We start from the raw sequence: 14,167 nt of genomic DNA, 5'->3' as shown, positions 1-14,167 counted from the left end.
TTGTATGTAACCGCAATCCTAATCCTACTTGTGGCCCAGCTATTCTGCCTTGCACATCAAGAGTAAAATTGCCAACACAAGGCCTGAGGCTGTACTCCTTACTCAAGCAGAATTCCCACCGATTTTCAGTGGAAAACTTGTGTGAGGAAAGATGGCAGGATCCATGGCTGAGAATTGGGTTCTTCGTAGCTGATGATGGTCCTGATGGGTGAAGCAGAGAGATCCGAGGCTGATTTTTCCCAGTACCACATTGGTTTGAGGATCTGATGTTTGTACTACAGAGGAAGATGGCATAGTCAGTGGAATGGGGCAGGGAGCTGGAAGGTTTGAAATGCCTGTTAACACCCTGATTGCAGGTTCCAATCCAGACAAGGTCTACTCTGGCCAGAAAGAGTTCTGTGCGGTTTGTTTGGTCTGGGTCTTTTAGATAATTAATCTGTTCCGCATGGTGGGACATCAAAGATTGTGGCACTTCTTGGGAGGGTAAGATTGAGACACATCCTAGATCATAATTTCTAGGGAGTGTTTGTGGGAAAGGACGGGTTGATGGTTCCATCAAAAGGGAAACTCGAAGGCAGATGAAATTTGAGCACTGAGCTACTTTGTCCTGTTTAGTTGTCTGCCCCCACCCCCCGCAATGTTTTGCGTTTACCACCAAAAGAAGCTGTCTTCATTGTGTGTTTTGTACTAGTGTAAACTGCTGGATTGAGAGCTCCTGGTCCCAGAATAGGCAGCCGCAGTGCAAGCTATCCCTCCATTGTACCTGCTAGTGACCTGGCTCTCCTCTAAGGTTAGGGGAGGTGTTCCTGGGCTCTGTCATCCTAGCCTACTTTGCCAATGAAAAGGCCCAGAGCTGCTGGTTCATCCCGATTGGGGTGTGTGGACCTTCTTCTTTAAATCATGAGCTTGATGGAGCAGGAATAGCCTCTTTGTTGTGAAGTGCCTGGCGTGTTGTGGACACTGCTGCAAATGCATACAGTTGGAGAACTCGGTTTCACAAAGGGGTGGACCCTAAACCGCAGCAAATTGGGACTTAATTCTCATTTTTCTGGGCCAGTTCTGCACTAGTACCCTGGGGAGAAGGCTCTGGAACCATTCACCAATACCCCAGGAGAAAGTACTTTGTATTTGGGGCCTAAGCTGTGTTCACCTCAAGACTGCTCTCCTGCTTAAGAACTCTCAGATTTGAACAATTAAAGGTGACCCAGGCATGATTATGTTGAAAGGGTCTGTACACTTGTTTGCTGCTTTATGATGTGTGAGGAAGACTGCAGGCCTTGGCTTGCTTCTTAACCCTTCAGAAGTCAACCTACTACCTAGCACTTGTATTGCTTCTGAAATACAACCTTGGTCCCATTAGTCCCAACCTCGTATCTTGTCCACTACCTTAGGACTGTCAAATCACATTATCATCCCTTTTGCTGGAGGACTCATGTTTCAAGAGACATCTTAACCCTTACCGGCTGGGGCGAGGAGTCCTTACCAAAGAGATTTCCTCCCATGGGTTTGGACTAAGCCAGTGGTCACCAAAACTGAGCCATTAGCCAGCCAAAGATCAGCCCACTGCTCTGCCAGTCCTGGCCTAACGGAATACATTTGAAATGCTTTTTAAGGTACTTTATTTGTTGCCCTTCCCTGTCCTCCTATCCCATCCCACGCAACAGCGGTCCTGCTTCCGCAGATTGTCTCATGTTGCGGAAAAATCCGATCTGTAACTCTCTCCTGGAAATAGCAATGCTAAAACTTGTAATGTAGCCAAGGCTCAGATGGATTTCCTACCATCTCATCTAAGCCTGCTAAATCCCCCGACTGCTTTCTCTGCTGACTCTTCCCGCTGTTGATTGCACTGGGGAGAACTGGTGTCTGATTGTCTCCCTAGTGTAGATAATACTCAGTTCATTCACCCCTATACAGATGCCTTCCCCAGCACTTAGCGTAGCGAGGAACCCTCAGTGTAGGTCACAGAGTTTGTCCCGTCAAATGCTCCTGCTCTCATTCAAACAGGCTTCACCAGGACTTCAAGAGATACAATTAACTAAGGAGGTGGTCCTTCTAAAAGGGGTCAGGGGAAGCAGCAGCTGCTGTATTTGCCCCAAGTCTCCCTGCCAATTTACAATCACATTTTCCTAGCTGTTTTTTTCATCACTTCTGTGAAAGACCCATGCAAACACCTTGGGAAATTGACTACATGGGAGCCCAGGAAACTGACTCAACTCAAAGCACTGTCAAGTGTTCAGAGTAAACAAACTGGAAAAGTAAATGTCATTTTTCCTGGCTCTTTGTTACAGGAATGGAAGGGAGGAGGAGGGTTACAAGTAATAAAAGGTTGTTTAAAAAAAAAAAAATCCAGACAGACATATGGTTTGACTGTCCCTTTATCTTGAGACTGTAGGTTCATAACTGGGGCTGCTTTTGCAGTTTTTGTATGGGACCAATGAACTGCTGGGCCCAAATTTGACATAATGGTGCTAAAAGAGCATGGAAGGTAAAACCTGGTGTCTTTGTAACAAAAAGAAGTAAACCCCCCTGAAAAGTAAGACCCATCCTGGAAGGCTTATTTTAAATATCCCATTACCGCTCTAGTTTGCAGTCAAGGGTGTTTTCTGCCTCTTGCTGGTGCAATATGTTCTAATGCACAAGTTCTGGATGCCTTGAACATCTCATTTATTTATATTCTGGTAGCACCTAGAGATCCTAGTTGCACTGGGTGCTGTACAGACAGCAGAGAGACATGCCCTGCCCCACAGAGCTTACAGGCAAACTGATTAGCGTCCTACTTATTTTATTGGCCCCCAAAATTTAAAGGTCCCGTGTTTCCTACCCTTTCTGATTTTTCCTCAGGGCCAATCCAATGGCAAACCCTTCTGCTGTGTCGTAGATGCCCTAGTTCGATTTAGTCTCATCCTGTTTCCCCAAGCAATAAATTATCTCCAACTTCTTATTAATTAGATTGGGTTTAAGGAGGGAGAAGGAAGTTAAATTTTCAATGCATTGGATTGCCTTCCTGAAGGATCCCATTAGCAGATTCCTATGAACAATGGTATTGTCATCATGCTCAGTTCTTCCCCTTTAAAACTTCTCCCTCCTTGCCTTAAGCAGATCTGAGCAAGGCCTGCGGGAGCCCTCAGTGGCCCATTACAGCTGTGATTTGCTGCAAGCCAAAAGGCTCTTCTCTCTGTCCCCTGCAATGATGTAGGCCTTGGCAACCCCGGGCTTCATTCCCATCTGTCTCATCACGCGGTCAGTATTGCTAGTGCACAGCGCTGCTTTGTGTATCTTCCCAGTGCGGTGTCAAAGTGGCTTTTAAAGCCAGCTGCTTGCATAGTATCTGTGGGACTGTGCTGTTAATGCCAGAGTGAAAACCCTAACGCTGACCTAAACTCCCCTTTCCCCGCCACCTATGTCCACTGCTCCCTTTTCACCAGTGGGCCTGTTGGTACCTTTCCACTCCCAGCTGAGATCCCCATATCCTCCTGCCCATTCTTCCCAAGCCCACTGTCCATTGGCAGCAGAGGTACCAAAGCTGGGTTGACTGTTTCTCATGCACATCTTAGAATTCCCATACCAGATCAACTCAATGGCCCCTCCCGCCCAGTGTCTTGTGCGCCATACCAGAAGGTGCAAGAAATCTTGCAGTAGGAGGTTATGGAGTAATCTGCTGGTTGGAGAGATTTCTTCCTAATTTCATAGATTCATAGATTGTAGGACTGGAAGGGACCTCGAGAAGTCATCGAGTCCAGTCCCCTGCCCTCAGGCACTTAGAGATTGGCTCTGCCCTAATACAGGGACAGTCCAAAACTCTTGGTTACTTTTAAAATCTTTGCTCTGGCTATTCTTGTTCTCCAGAAAGATGGCTGGTCCCTTCTGGAATTCTGCTAAACTCTTGACTACAATGACATCATGGGGCAATGAGTTCCACAGACTAGCTATGCCCTCGCTGCTCCCTTGATGGGGCAGAGTGAGCATACAGATCCCGCTCTCTTGGTCTGACCAGAATGGTGTGAACACAGCTGGAATCTGGTTATTGTACATGTCGGCAGGCCTATTTTTCCTCCTTGTCTAGTTAAGATCATGTTTCTGTTTGGTTAAAACAGTACTGTGCAGTCCTGCTGGTTTAAGATCCAAAGCAGAGGGTAATGGCATTAAATGCTTTAGCTCTGCTCCAAGAAAAACCTCTTGCCTACGCTTCTGGCTAGATCATTTCTATTCTATCTGATGATTGCACTCTGTGTTCTTGGCACTGTGTGTACATAGAAGGAGCGAATAGTCCCTTCTACTCTGAATCAGATCTGATATGTAAGTTGTAGGTCCAGAATTCAAATGGTTCAGCCACAGGTGGTTGTTTGCAGACCAATGGTGTGGGTGTGTGTACATGCACAATTTGCAGTCGTAATATTTTCATGAATCAAATTCAGAAACCCCACCTTTTATGTATTTTTAAGACTTTGCTTCGGATCAGGTTCAGTGCGTTACAGTGAAACTTTAGATTCCTGGACATGAAATCAAGAAGGCACTGTTGTGATCACAGCATCATGCAGGCCATACATTAGTAACCAATGGCACCTTTCAGGGTGCATCTACTGCAGGTGCCCTGCTTCTCAGAGACTGGATGATGATCCAGTTCTTTATAGCAGAAAGGTCTGGCCCATCTTGATCAGCCCATGTTGCAGGGTGGGCCATCGATCGTGGAACTAAGCCCCTGGGCCAAGCTATGGTGATCACAGGCCCAGAATAGCTCTCTGATTAGGAGACAACTTAAGGTTCATTACATTTATAGCCATTCCTGGCTCTGTCCTCACTGGTCCCTGCCATTCTCAGTAATTACAGCTATCCGATCACTGCTTTCTTTTGCATGCTCTGTGATCCCAGTCTTGCAGTCCGTGGCCTAGTCTTTAATAGAGCTGGTTGAGTTTTCTGTTTTCCCCTCCTGGAAAATGGTAACTTTTTTTTGTTCAGCAAAAATTTGGAAACACAAACACTTCAGTTGACACTCTAAATATTTTGATTTGGATCTGGTTCTAGGGTGCCTCACGGAAGTTGTAGTTCAAATGCCGTATGCTCCCACTCTCCTCTAGAGGCCAGGCTGCCTGGTTGGAGCTCGCCCATTGGAGAGGTAAAAACAGTGTATCATGGAAATCCCTGGCCATGATCATTATGAGAGACATCCACTTGGGAACCCTACCCCAGATAGGAGAATGGAGACCTTTAGGCAACTGCCCTATAACTCCCGTGAGGCCATCAGCAGCATATCCAAATTGAAATACTTCAGTTTGGGGGGAAATGGTTTTTGATGAAAAACAGATGTTTGTGCAGAAAGTGGGTACTTGTTAATGCTGGCATCCCATCCTTTCCGGCCGGGGGACAGGACGTCCCCAAGTTGCAGCGAGTCAGGTGGGATAGCTGAGGCACGATTCAGCTTATCTTGCTACCTGAATGTGTGCTGGCAAAGGGAGGTAGGATCCACTACAGCGGGTTGTGTTTGATGGGTTTGCACCTCAAGTATTATAGCTCCCAATGTACTTCGAGGTGCCACTGCAGTCAGTTAGCTGGGCATTTTAGTAGCCAAATTAGAGACCTGCAAAGGATTTGTTTTTAACTGGGGTTGTGCCCTTTATTTTTCTGCTTAATGGTGTAAACTTGACAGCATGAAACTGTTTAAAAAGAAATAAAAATCTTTTTTTATCCTTAAAACTATTAGAAATGTCACCTCTGACTTCGTTGGCGAACTCATTAGAGGGTCCGTGAGGAGGTTTTGTTGACTTTAATGGAATAATGGGCGTTCTTTAGTAAAGGTTTCTTTTCTCCAAAATGTTAACAGGCCATTTGAATCAATAGCTATTGACCAATACAAACCAACCCGCCCACCCAATAGTCTGACTGCAAATGTCTTCCCCGGCCAATGGCTCAGCTTTCACTGGCTTGGTTCTCATGGTGATGTCATGGCGCTAAGTCTTCAGTCTGGAGAGAAAGACCCAGTTCAGACAAGCCTTGAATTTCTACTGTGGGGAAAAAAAGCAGGGAGAAAACCCTTAACAATAAGAAGAGAGATAAAGAACCCTTCAATGCTTCTCTTCCTGGCCTAAAGAGGCAAAATAAGAGGGCACTGGCTTACTTTTCATCCCACTTCCTCTTCAGGTCACGTCTACAGTAACTCATAACATTTTCAAAAGCACTTAATTATAATTTGCGAAGTGACTGAAGCTTTCAATGAGACTTAAGTGCCAATTGGATTTAGGCTCCTAAATTTGACCCATTGTCTACACTGTGATTCTAGCCCAGGTACAATAGAGTTAAAAGCTGTAGTGTGGATAGCACGTCACCACTGTCTTGACACCAGGCTGAGAAGCCTAGGACAGAGGATGAATTCTACTCCAAAAACCACCATGTGGTTGTGGCATGTTTCTTTTACCGTGTCTGGGTGGGGGAAAATGTGTGGGCCACATGCTAACCCCATATTGTAAGATCCCTGGGTTAGAAAATGCATTTCTAACATGATTATATCCACATGGGCAAGTAAAAACAGCTGTGGTGGCCATGTGTTTCAAAGGTGTGGGGTGGGGGCTGACTTGAGACCTCTTGGAAACTCTAATTTTTCAGATGGTGGGTGCTGAGCACCTTCTGAGAATCAGACCCCTTTAAAGAAGTCTCGAGTGGAGCCCCTGAAATCACTAGCCACTTTTGAAAATCTTGCCTATTTTTGCATGGTGGATGGAGGTGGTCGGAGCCTAAGTAGACACAACCAGTTCCCATCCATGTTGCACATGTGGAACAAGAATGGGGAGGGGTATGGAACAGTTTCCATACAAGGAGACACTAAACAGATGGGACTGTTCAGCTTAGAAGAGAGCCGACCAAGGGGTGGGGGGAGGGATGTAATGAGCGTTTATAAAATCAGGAATGGGGTGGAGAAAGTGTATAGGGAAGTATTATTTATCTTTTCACATAACACAAGAGTCAGGATCACCCAATGAAATTAATAGGCAGCAAGGTTACAACCAGCAAAGGGAAGTACCACTTCACACAGCACAGTCAACCTGTGGAACTCCTTGCCAGGGGATGTTGCAAAGGTCAAAAGTATAACTGAGTACAAAAATGAATTGGTTAAGTTCATGAAGGATAGATCCATCAGTGCCCATTGGCCAAAATGCTCAGGGACATGATCCCATGCTCTTTGAGTGTCCCTAAACCTCTAACTGCTGGATGCTGGGAATGGGTGACAGAGGATGGATCACTTGATATTTACCTGTTCTGTTCATTCCCTCTGGGGCACCTGGCATTCGCCACTGTTGGAAGACAGGGACATTGGGCTGGATGGACCATTGGTCTGACCCAGTATGGCTGTTCTCATGTTAACAATGATGAAACCAGGTCCCTAGCTTGCTGATAGTCATGAGGTCTGTTTAGCAGGGGAGGAAGAGCTGGCTAATGGGGTCTCATCTCAGATTTCTAGTTGTGAGGCTTTGAAGGAGTCAATGGCATATCCTTTGCGGCTGCTGTTTGGCTGCAGATTAACCCTTTGCAGTAATTCTGGCACGCAGGCCCTGATTCTGCAAACTGCATACGCACGTGCTCGACTCGGCCCCTTGGGCAGCTCCATGGACATTATAGTTAAGCAAGTGGGTGCCTTTGGGCTGCTGTAGCAATGGCGAGGTTGAATATTTCCTGAATGAGCAGCTAGAAATGTCCTAATGTGTGTTTCTAAATAGTCAGCTTTTTAAAGCCTCAGTGGATGTAGCAGTGTGGTAAAGTGGATCGAGTGCTGGGCTGGGACTCTGGAGACCTGGATTATGTTCCTGGCTCAGCTGTTGGCCTGCTGGGTGACCTCTTGGGCAAGTCACTTCCCCAATCCTTGCCTCAGTTTCTTCATCTGTAAAATGGGGATAATGAAACTGCTCCCCTTTGTACAGTGCTTTGAGATCTACTGATGACAAATGCTATATAATAGTGAGGGGTGGTTGTTATTAAATGTCAGACACTGTCTATACAAAAATAAATCCCGTCACCCATGCATGTGAATCGACGCTTGAGAAGAAAAAGCAAGTGGGGAAAAGGAAATAGAGCATAATATTGAAATCAAAGTGGACAGGGCCTACGTCTCTTGATTGTGTTGTGTACAGCGCGCAGCCCAACAGGGCCAAGTGGTGGTTGGAAATCAGTGCGAGCTGTCTCATTGGTCTTGCAGTTTCCAGCAAGGTTATTTTTAAACACCTGTTGCTCTTTCACTGAGTGCCATGACTCTGACTGCTGCTGCTTTAAGTACTGATGGGAAAGAGGAAGGAGTAAGAGCAGGAGAATAGGCAGCAGGATTTCTAGGTTCTGTTCCCGGCTCTGCTAGTGACTCACTCAGTGACTTGTGCCTCAGTTTCCCTACCTGTGAAATGTTTCACGAGACTGACCCGCCTTTTGTAAAGTTCTTTGAGATCCTCTGTGAAAGCTGCTAGAGAAGGGCCAATGTTCATTACGCCTCTCCCTCTTGTCTGCTGCCTTAACATGGAGACACCACACTTCTTGTTATAAAATGTCAACAAGGCAGCTGGGCTGTTTAAATCTCTGCTAGGCTTTTTCTTGACTTGGCCTACAGTAAAAGCAATGGTAGCCAGCCCTGGGCTGTTCCTCGGGACTTTCTCTGCACCCTGCTGTGTTGCACTAACTTGTGCGGTGCCTCTCAGAGCAGAAGGGAAGGGGGTTTTCCACAGGCTGTCTAAAGAACTCCCCTCTTTGTTTGACGTTCAGTACATGCGAGCAAATATCATAACCAGTGAACGCGCTGGAGAAAGGTAGTCTGTGCTAAATTGCTGTTATTTACTATGTTTCACTGTAGCAGCTCCAAGGAGCCTCACTGCTGGACCAGGACTCTTGTGCTAGGAACAGATTCAACACCCTCTGTCTTTTAACAGAGGCTTGAATCTCCTCCCTTCGGGGATGGCCATGCTCACTCTGCAGCCCCTTCCTTCAATACACCCTCATGTATAGTCTTCTTCTTTGTTTTAGGTCGAGTGCTGGCACGTCTCTTAGCAGCTGATGCCTGACTGGAGTTTGCGTTTAGCCAACACCCATCTGAGAGTCCCTATTCATTGTGGAGGGTGATGGTCCCATGGCACCTTGGCATCTTTAAGCCTTCTTCCTTCGTAAGTAACCAGTGGTCGAGGAGCTGCACCAATCCCAGCTGCAAGGGCTGGCTGCAAATGGTCCTGTTATAATGGGGTTTTGTGTATCTGCTAACTGGGGGCGGGGGTTGTGCTAGGAAGAGGGAAAGCTCAAGGCAGGTGAGGAATGGTTTAGAACAATCTACAAAGGCAGAAAGGAAATGAGATGTCACTAAGCCAACCTGCACTGGATAAAGTCTAGCATGCTTATAAAGTGTCCTCCCACTGGTAGCTGCTTCCCAGTGGATAACAGCCTCCTGCTGCTACCAGCTAATGTTGTTGTTTGTTTTGTGGCAGCACAGGGGAGCCCTGGTTGTGGTTCCCATTGTAGGTTGTAGGGCTGCTAGTCGTGTAATTAGAAAACCAGCGTGATTCGGAGACCGATATGTACTGAGCTCTGAAGATAGCCCAATAGAGCATGTTTTGTAAACGGTAGGAATGTAAAACATAGAGCGGGAGATGGAATGGAACGCTACGCTGTATTACCCTGTTCAGCCAGGAGAAGGTTCCATGTGTAACATACCTGAGCTGCTAATCGCAAGAGCTAGTGGTGAACTGAAGATACATTTCTAGTGTCTCTCTCTGGGATAGAAGCTCTGTAGCCAGTCCCTATCTGGAGATGTGGTAAAGCTGAAGTTCTCTGGGGTGCCGGAAGTGGCATGTTCATGAGTGATCCTGCAACCTTTGTTGCTGCTTTCCTTGTTTCCACTCTCCTCTGGGTGCCTTTACTTCTGACTCCATGTCATGTCCCTCTTGCACACGGTAGGCTGCAGGGCTGCTACTCGCAGGTCAGACTCTTGTACTGGATGTGGACTGGCTGCAGAGTCTGGCTCCAGATCAGGGCACCGTGGCTCTGGGCTCACTGTAATGGGAAGCCAATGGGCAGGCTGTGGCCATTGGAAGCTGTTTGCAGCTACTCCCTAATCCGCTCCCCGCAGCAGGAGTTGCTTTATTCTGAACAGTGGGCTGGGATATTGGCTGCAAACCAAACATGGACAAAACATCCAGGATCCAAGTTAATGGCTGCAGGTGGTCAGCCATGACGGCCGCACCTGTCCTTTGTGGATCCAACCTAATTTATTGATCCATTTCCAGACACTGAGGATACACTCACGCTAAGCCCGGGCTTTGACTCGGGTTTGAGCCCGAGCCCGAACCCTCTTCTGTCCACACACAAGACTGCAAGCACTCAGGACCCAGCTGTGAGACCTGGGTCCTGCAATTATAAATCCAAGTTTTACAATGCAGGGTAGATGCTCAAGCCACGGGCATAGAAACACCATGTCCCCAAGCCTGGGCCCCACAGACCTGGGTGTACAATGCAGTGTAGACGCACTCTGGGAATGGAAGTGTTGGAAGGGCTGCGAATTACCCAGTAATGCTTGCCATATGTGGAAGCATGAAATAGTCACCAGATGTCGCTCTCAGCACAGTGACTGTGTACCACTGTGTTCAGGATTTCCTAACGAGCGTGTTTAAAGTTAACGAAAGTTAGTCTGTCACTTTAAATTTTTGCAGCTATGTTTCTCCATCCAGATACTATTTATATCTGCGTTACAGGTTTCCGCTGTAATGACCTGTTTCCTTCCAAATCTGCTACTGCCTTTGCTTAAGTGTTTTGAAAAAGAATTGTCCTCTCAAATGGATGCTTGCTGCTGCATTTGATGCAAAAAGCCATGGAGTTCTCCATTAATAATAAAACACTAGATAGAAGTTGTGTGTTTCATCCCCAGCTCTTCAAGTTTTTTGCCACAGAAGATCAGTGTTGTTATCCCTCCATTTTACAGAGAGGGAAACTGAGGCATGGGTAGGGTAGTGACTTGCCCAAGGTTGCACAGGAAGTCAGTGGCAGAGCTACAAATAAAACCCAGGTGTCCTGACTCCCAGTCCAGTGCTCTATCCAGTGAGCTGCAACGCTTGGCGGCATGTTCTAGGCTGCGACTTGTTTATTAAAACTGATATCATGTGGCAGGCAGAGTCTTTATTTTTCCCTGTTTGTTTTTTTTAAGAATATTTTGGGTGACACTGGACTAGAGTTGATCTTGTGAATAAGTCACTGGACTGGGGTTCTAGACCTCAAAATTCAAACCCCTTGTGGGACACTGGGCAAGTCACGCCGTCCCTTTGTGCCTCAGTTTCCTTCACCTGCAAAATAAGGAGAATGACAGTTCCCTGCCTCACAATGGGAGTGGGAGAGGAGGGGGATTTGCAAAAATAAATGCTTTCATGTGTGCCAGCTGGTGGGATCCTGCAGCAGCAGGGGCTGTGTGAACACCCAAAGGATTTCAAAGCCACCGGAATGCTGCTGGTTTCAAAGTGCAGCTCAGATGCTGATGTGATTAGGTTGAGTTGTTTGGCTCAGGAGGGCAGGTTAAAAAATGGAGCAGGAAAGGGAATAATCCAAGAGCACAGGATCTATATCAACCTATTTAATGTACAATACGCGCCTTCCGTATCCTGTGGGGTGTGTTCTGTGTACGCTAGATGACCTATCCCTGATACAGAGCCCATCAGCTAGACGTGTGTGTGTGAGAATCAAATGGGTTGAGGGGGAAGAAAATTGGTCTTAAACACTGTTGCCAGTGCTCATGCTTTTCTTGTAATATTTGCAGTTTTTCTCAAAGCCCCAGAGTCCCTGTTTTAGGTGCGAATCTCGGCTTTCAAATACAAAGCAAGTTTCTAGTCTTCATGGGTCAAAGAAATCTCAAAAACGTGAATTCTTGGCTCAGACACCAGAAGGCCAAGAAAGAATCCCAAATGTGTGATTTGTTTAAAAAAAACAAACAAAAAAAACCTCCCAATGTTTGTCGGTCTGTTGATAGTTTGGGGCCTGACTCATGCTTTTTGAATGCTGCTTTAAAAACACAGGGCTTGTGATTTCAAATACCTTTGCCCAGACGCTAGTCTGAGACGTTTGCAACCCCTCTAGCTCTCTATGGGTCACCCGTCACCCCTTCCAGCCCTGCTAGCTTCCAGCAGTTTGTAAGTTATATTCTACTTGGACCACAACTCTACAATGGAAGATAATGTTCCTGCAACAATGCTCAGGACTCTGGTGCATGTGTCTGTCCCACTGTGTTTCTCTGTGGAGATCCAGCCTCTTTTCTGGCCACACGAGGGCACTGCAAACCAGTAAACCCCCTCATCCCCCTTCCCACACACATGCCGGTTGGGTTGGAATCTCTTAGGCAGCTGTGCATCCTAACAAGAGACCCCCTTTCCCAGCCCTCTCCCATGTGCCTTGGGGAGAGCAACCTGCAATCAAAGCTTCCATCCGTGTGGGACCTGGGTTTCCATTCCCCACTGCCCGCTTGTCCTGGCATTTCACGCTTGGCCTCCGGGCGAGATGGGCTTGGCTTGCACACGATTAATTTTGGCCCCATGTCTCTCGTGAGCCACGTGGGACTAGGGAGACGGCTAGGGTGGTGGCCACCTGGGGAATGTGGTTGGTGAATGGGAAGGGGAGGGGAGGTGGGTGCCCAAAGAGGCTTCTGTGCAGGATCTAGCACATGGCAGTTCCAGGGAAAAGCCCTTGCAACCTGCATGAGCTGGGCTGCCAGTGGTGATCAGGAAGGTGCTTGGCCTTAGCATAGGGATGAGACAGTAGGAACTTGTGCTTAAAGCCCTGGATCAGGACTCCGGAGAGCTGAGTTTAATTTCACGCTCTGCCACAGACTCCCTATGTACCATGAGCATGTCACTTAGCCCCTCTGGGATACTACAGTGCTGGGGCCCAGAAGAGACCTGAAGATATGCAATGACAGGAAGTAGTCTGGTGGTCTTCTGGGCTCTCTCTGCTCATGGGACCATTCCGCACGGAGAAAATACATGTTATCCGTGCTCAGAGCTGTGCCACACTCCTCTCTTCAGGAGTTAACTGGCTTTGTGCTCGTGCAGCTGAGTGGCACGATTTGAACTCGCAACCTTCAGCATGTTCGTTACCGAAATCTCCTAGGTGGGAGCTGTAGCAGTTGTGTGAGAGGACCAGCCACTAGAGGGAGATGTGGAGCATGCACAGGACAATGTGTCGCACGGACATCTTCCTCGATAGGGCTGAACTCGTCTGCCTCCCCCTGAGCTTTGTTCACAAGAGGGACCTAGGATCCCTGCTTCTCCCAGGGCCTGTGAACAGGCCTGCTCCCCCACAGTGGCTCTCTGCAGTGCTGCATTGATCACAACTCCTCCCCCTCCTTTGTTACCCCTCCACTCGGGGTACAGAGTGGGCAACCCGTCGTGCCAGAAACAAGGTGGAGACAGCAATGGTGGGAACTTGTTTGCATGAAGCCTTGGTGAGGTGATTTCAAGCAACAAACGGAAACACATCAGCGCTGAACGCTTCGGGCACCTTGAATTGTACCTACCACCAACACGCACTCTGAGACCTTGTGTGTGCAAATCCTGCAGGATTCCCGCTGAACTCGACCCGTAGTTAACTGTTGAAACCTTCTTCCCGTGTTGCTCCTGGCCAGTCACTGATCCATAGAACACACATGTGGGTCCAGAGCAACCTCATCCTACTTTACTCAAATAGCTTGCTGAGAAAACAGCCATCCTCAGAGACAGCTGGCACGTGGTTAGGACACTTGCCTGGAGCTCAAGATCTGGGTTTAATTCCTGGCTCTGCCACAGTCCTCCTGTGACCGTGGGAAAGTCACTTAGCCTCCCTGTGCCTCAGTTTCTCCATCTGTGCAGTGGGGATGACAGCGCTACCCTGCCTCCCAGGGGTGTTGTGAGGATAAATACAAGACTGTGGAAATGCTCAGATACTAGGGTACTGCAGAGGGGGAGGGGTCCTAAAAGTGCTTAAGAATGACATAAAAAGCCAGCAGGCTCGCTCATTTAATGACCAGTTAAGGGTATTCGGGAAAGAGCAGTGGTTCTCAACCAGGGGTATGCAGAGGTTCTCCGGGGGTATATTGACTCATCTAGGTATTTGCCTAGTTTTACCACAGACTACATGAAAAGCACTAGCGAAGCCAGTGCCAACTAAAACTTCATACACACAGTGACTTGTTTATACT

At 47.5% G+C, this 14,167-nt stretch overlaps 1 protein-coding gene across 1 annotated transcript in view; it reads left to right on the top strand.

Annotated features, from left to right (window-relative positions):
• Positions 1-9,118, top strand: part of CDK12 (cyclin dependent kinase 12) — a 50,304-nt gene extending 41,186 nt beyond the window's left edge. The window contains exon 14 of the mRNA XM_032791314.2: positions 8,992-9,118. Within this exon, the coding sequence (XP_032647205.1) occupies positions 8,992-9,029 (38 nt within the window). The 3' untranslated portion in view covers positions 9,030-9,118. The remainder of the gene's footprint in view (positions 1-8,991) is intronic.
• Positions 9,119-14,167: the final 5,049 nt, after the last annotated feature.

The sequence above is a fragment of the Chelonoidis abingdonii genome, chromosome 21 (assembly GCF_003597395.2).
Source record: "Chelonoidis abingdonii isolate Lonesome George chromosome 21, CheloAbing_2.0, whole genome shotgun sequence".
Taxonomy (NCBI): Eukaryota; Metazoa; Chordata; order Testudines; family Testudinidae; genus Chelonoidis; species Chelonoidis abingdonii.
The sequence above is the reverse complement of the archived record's forward strand: the minus strand, read 5'-3'. Positions and strand labels throughout refer to the sequence as shown.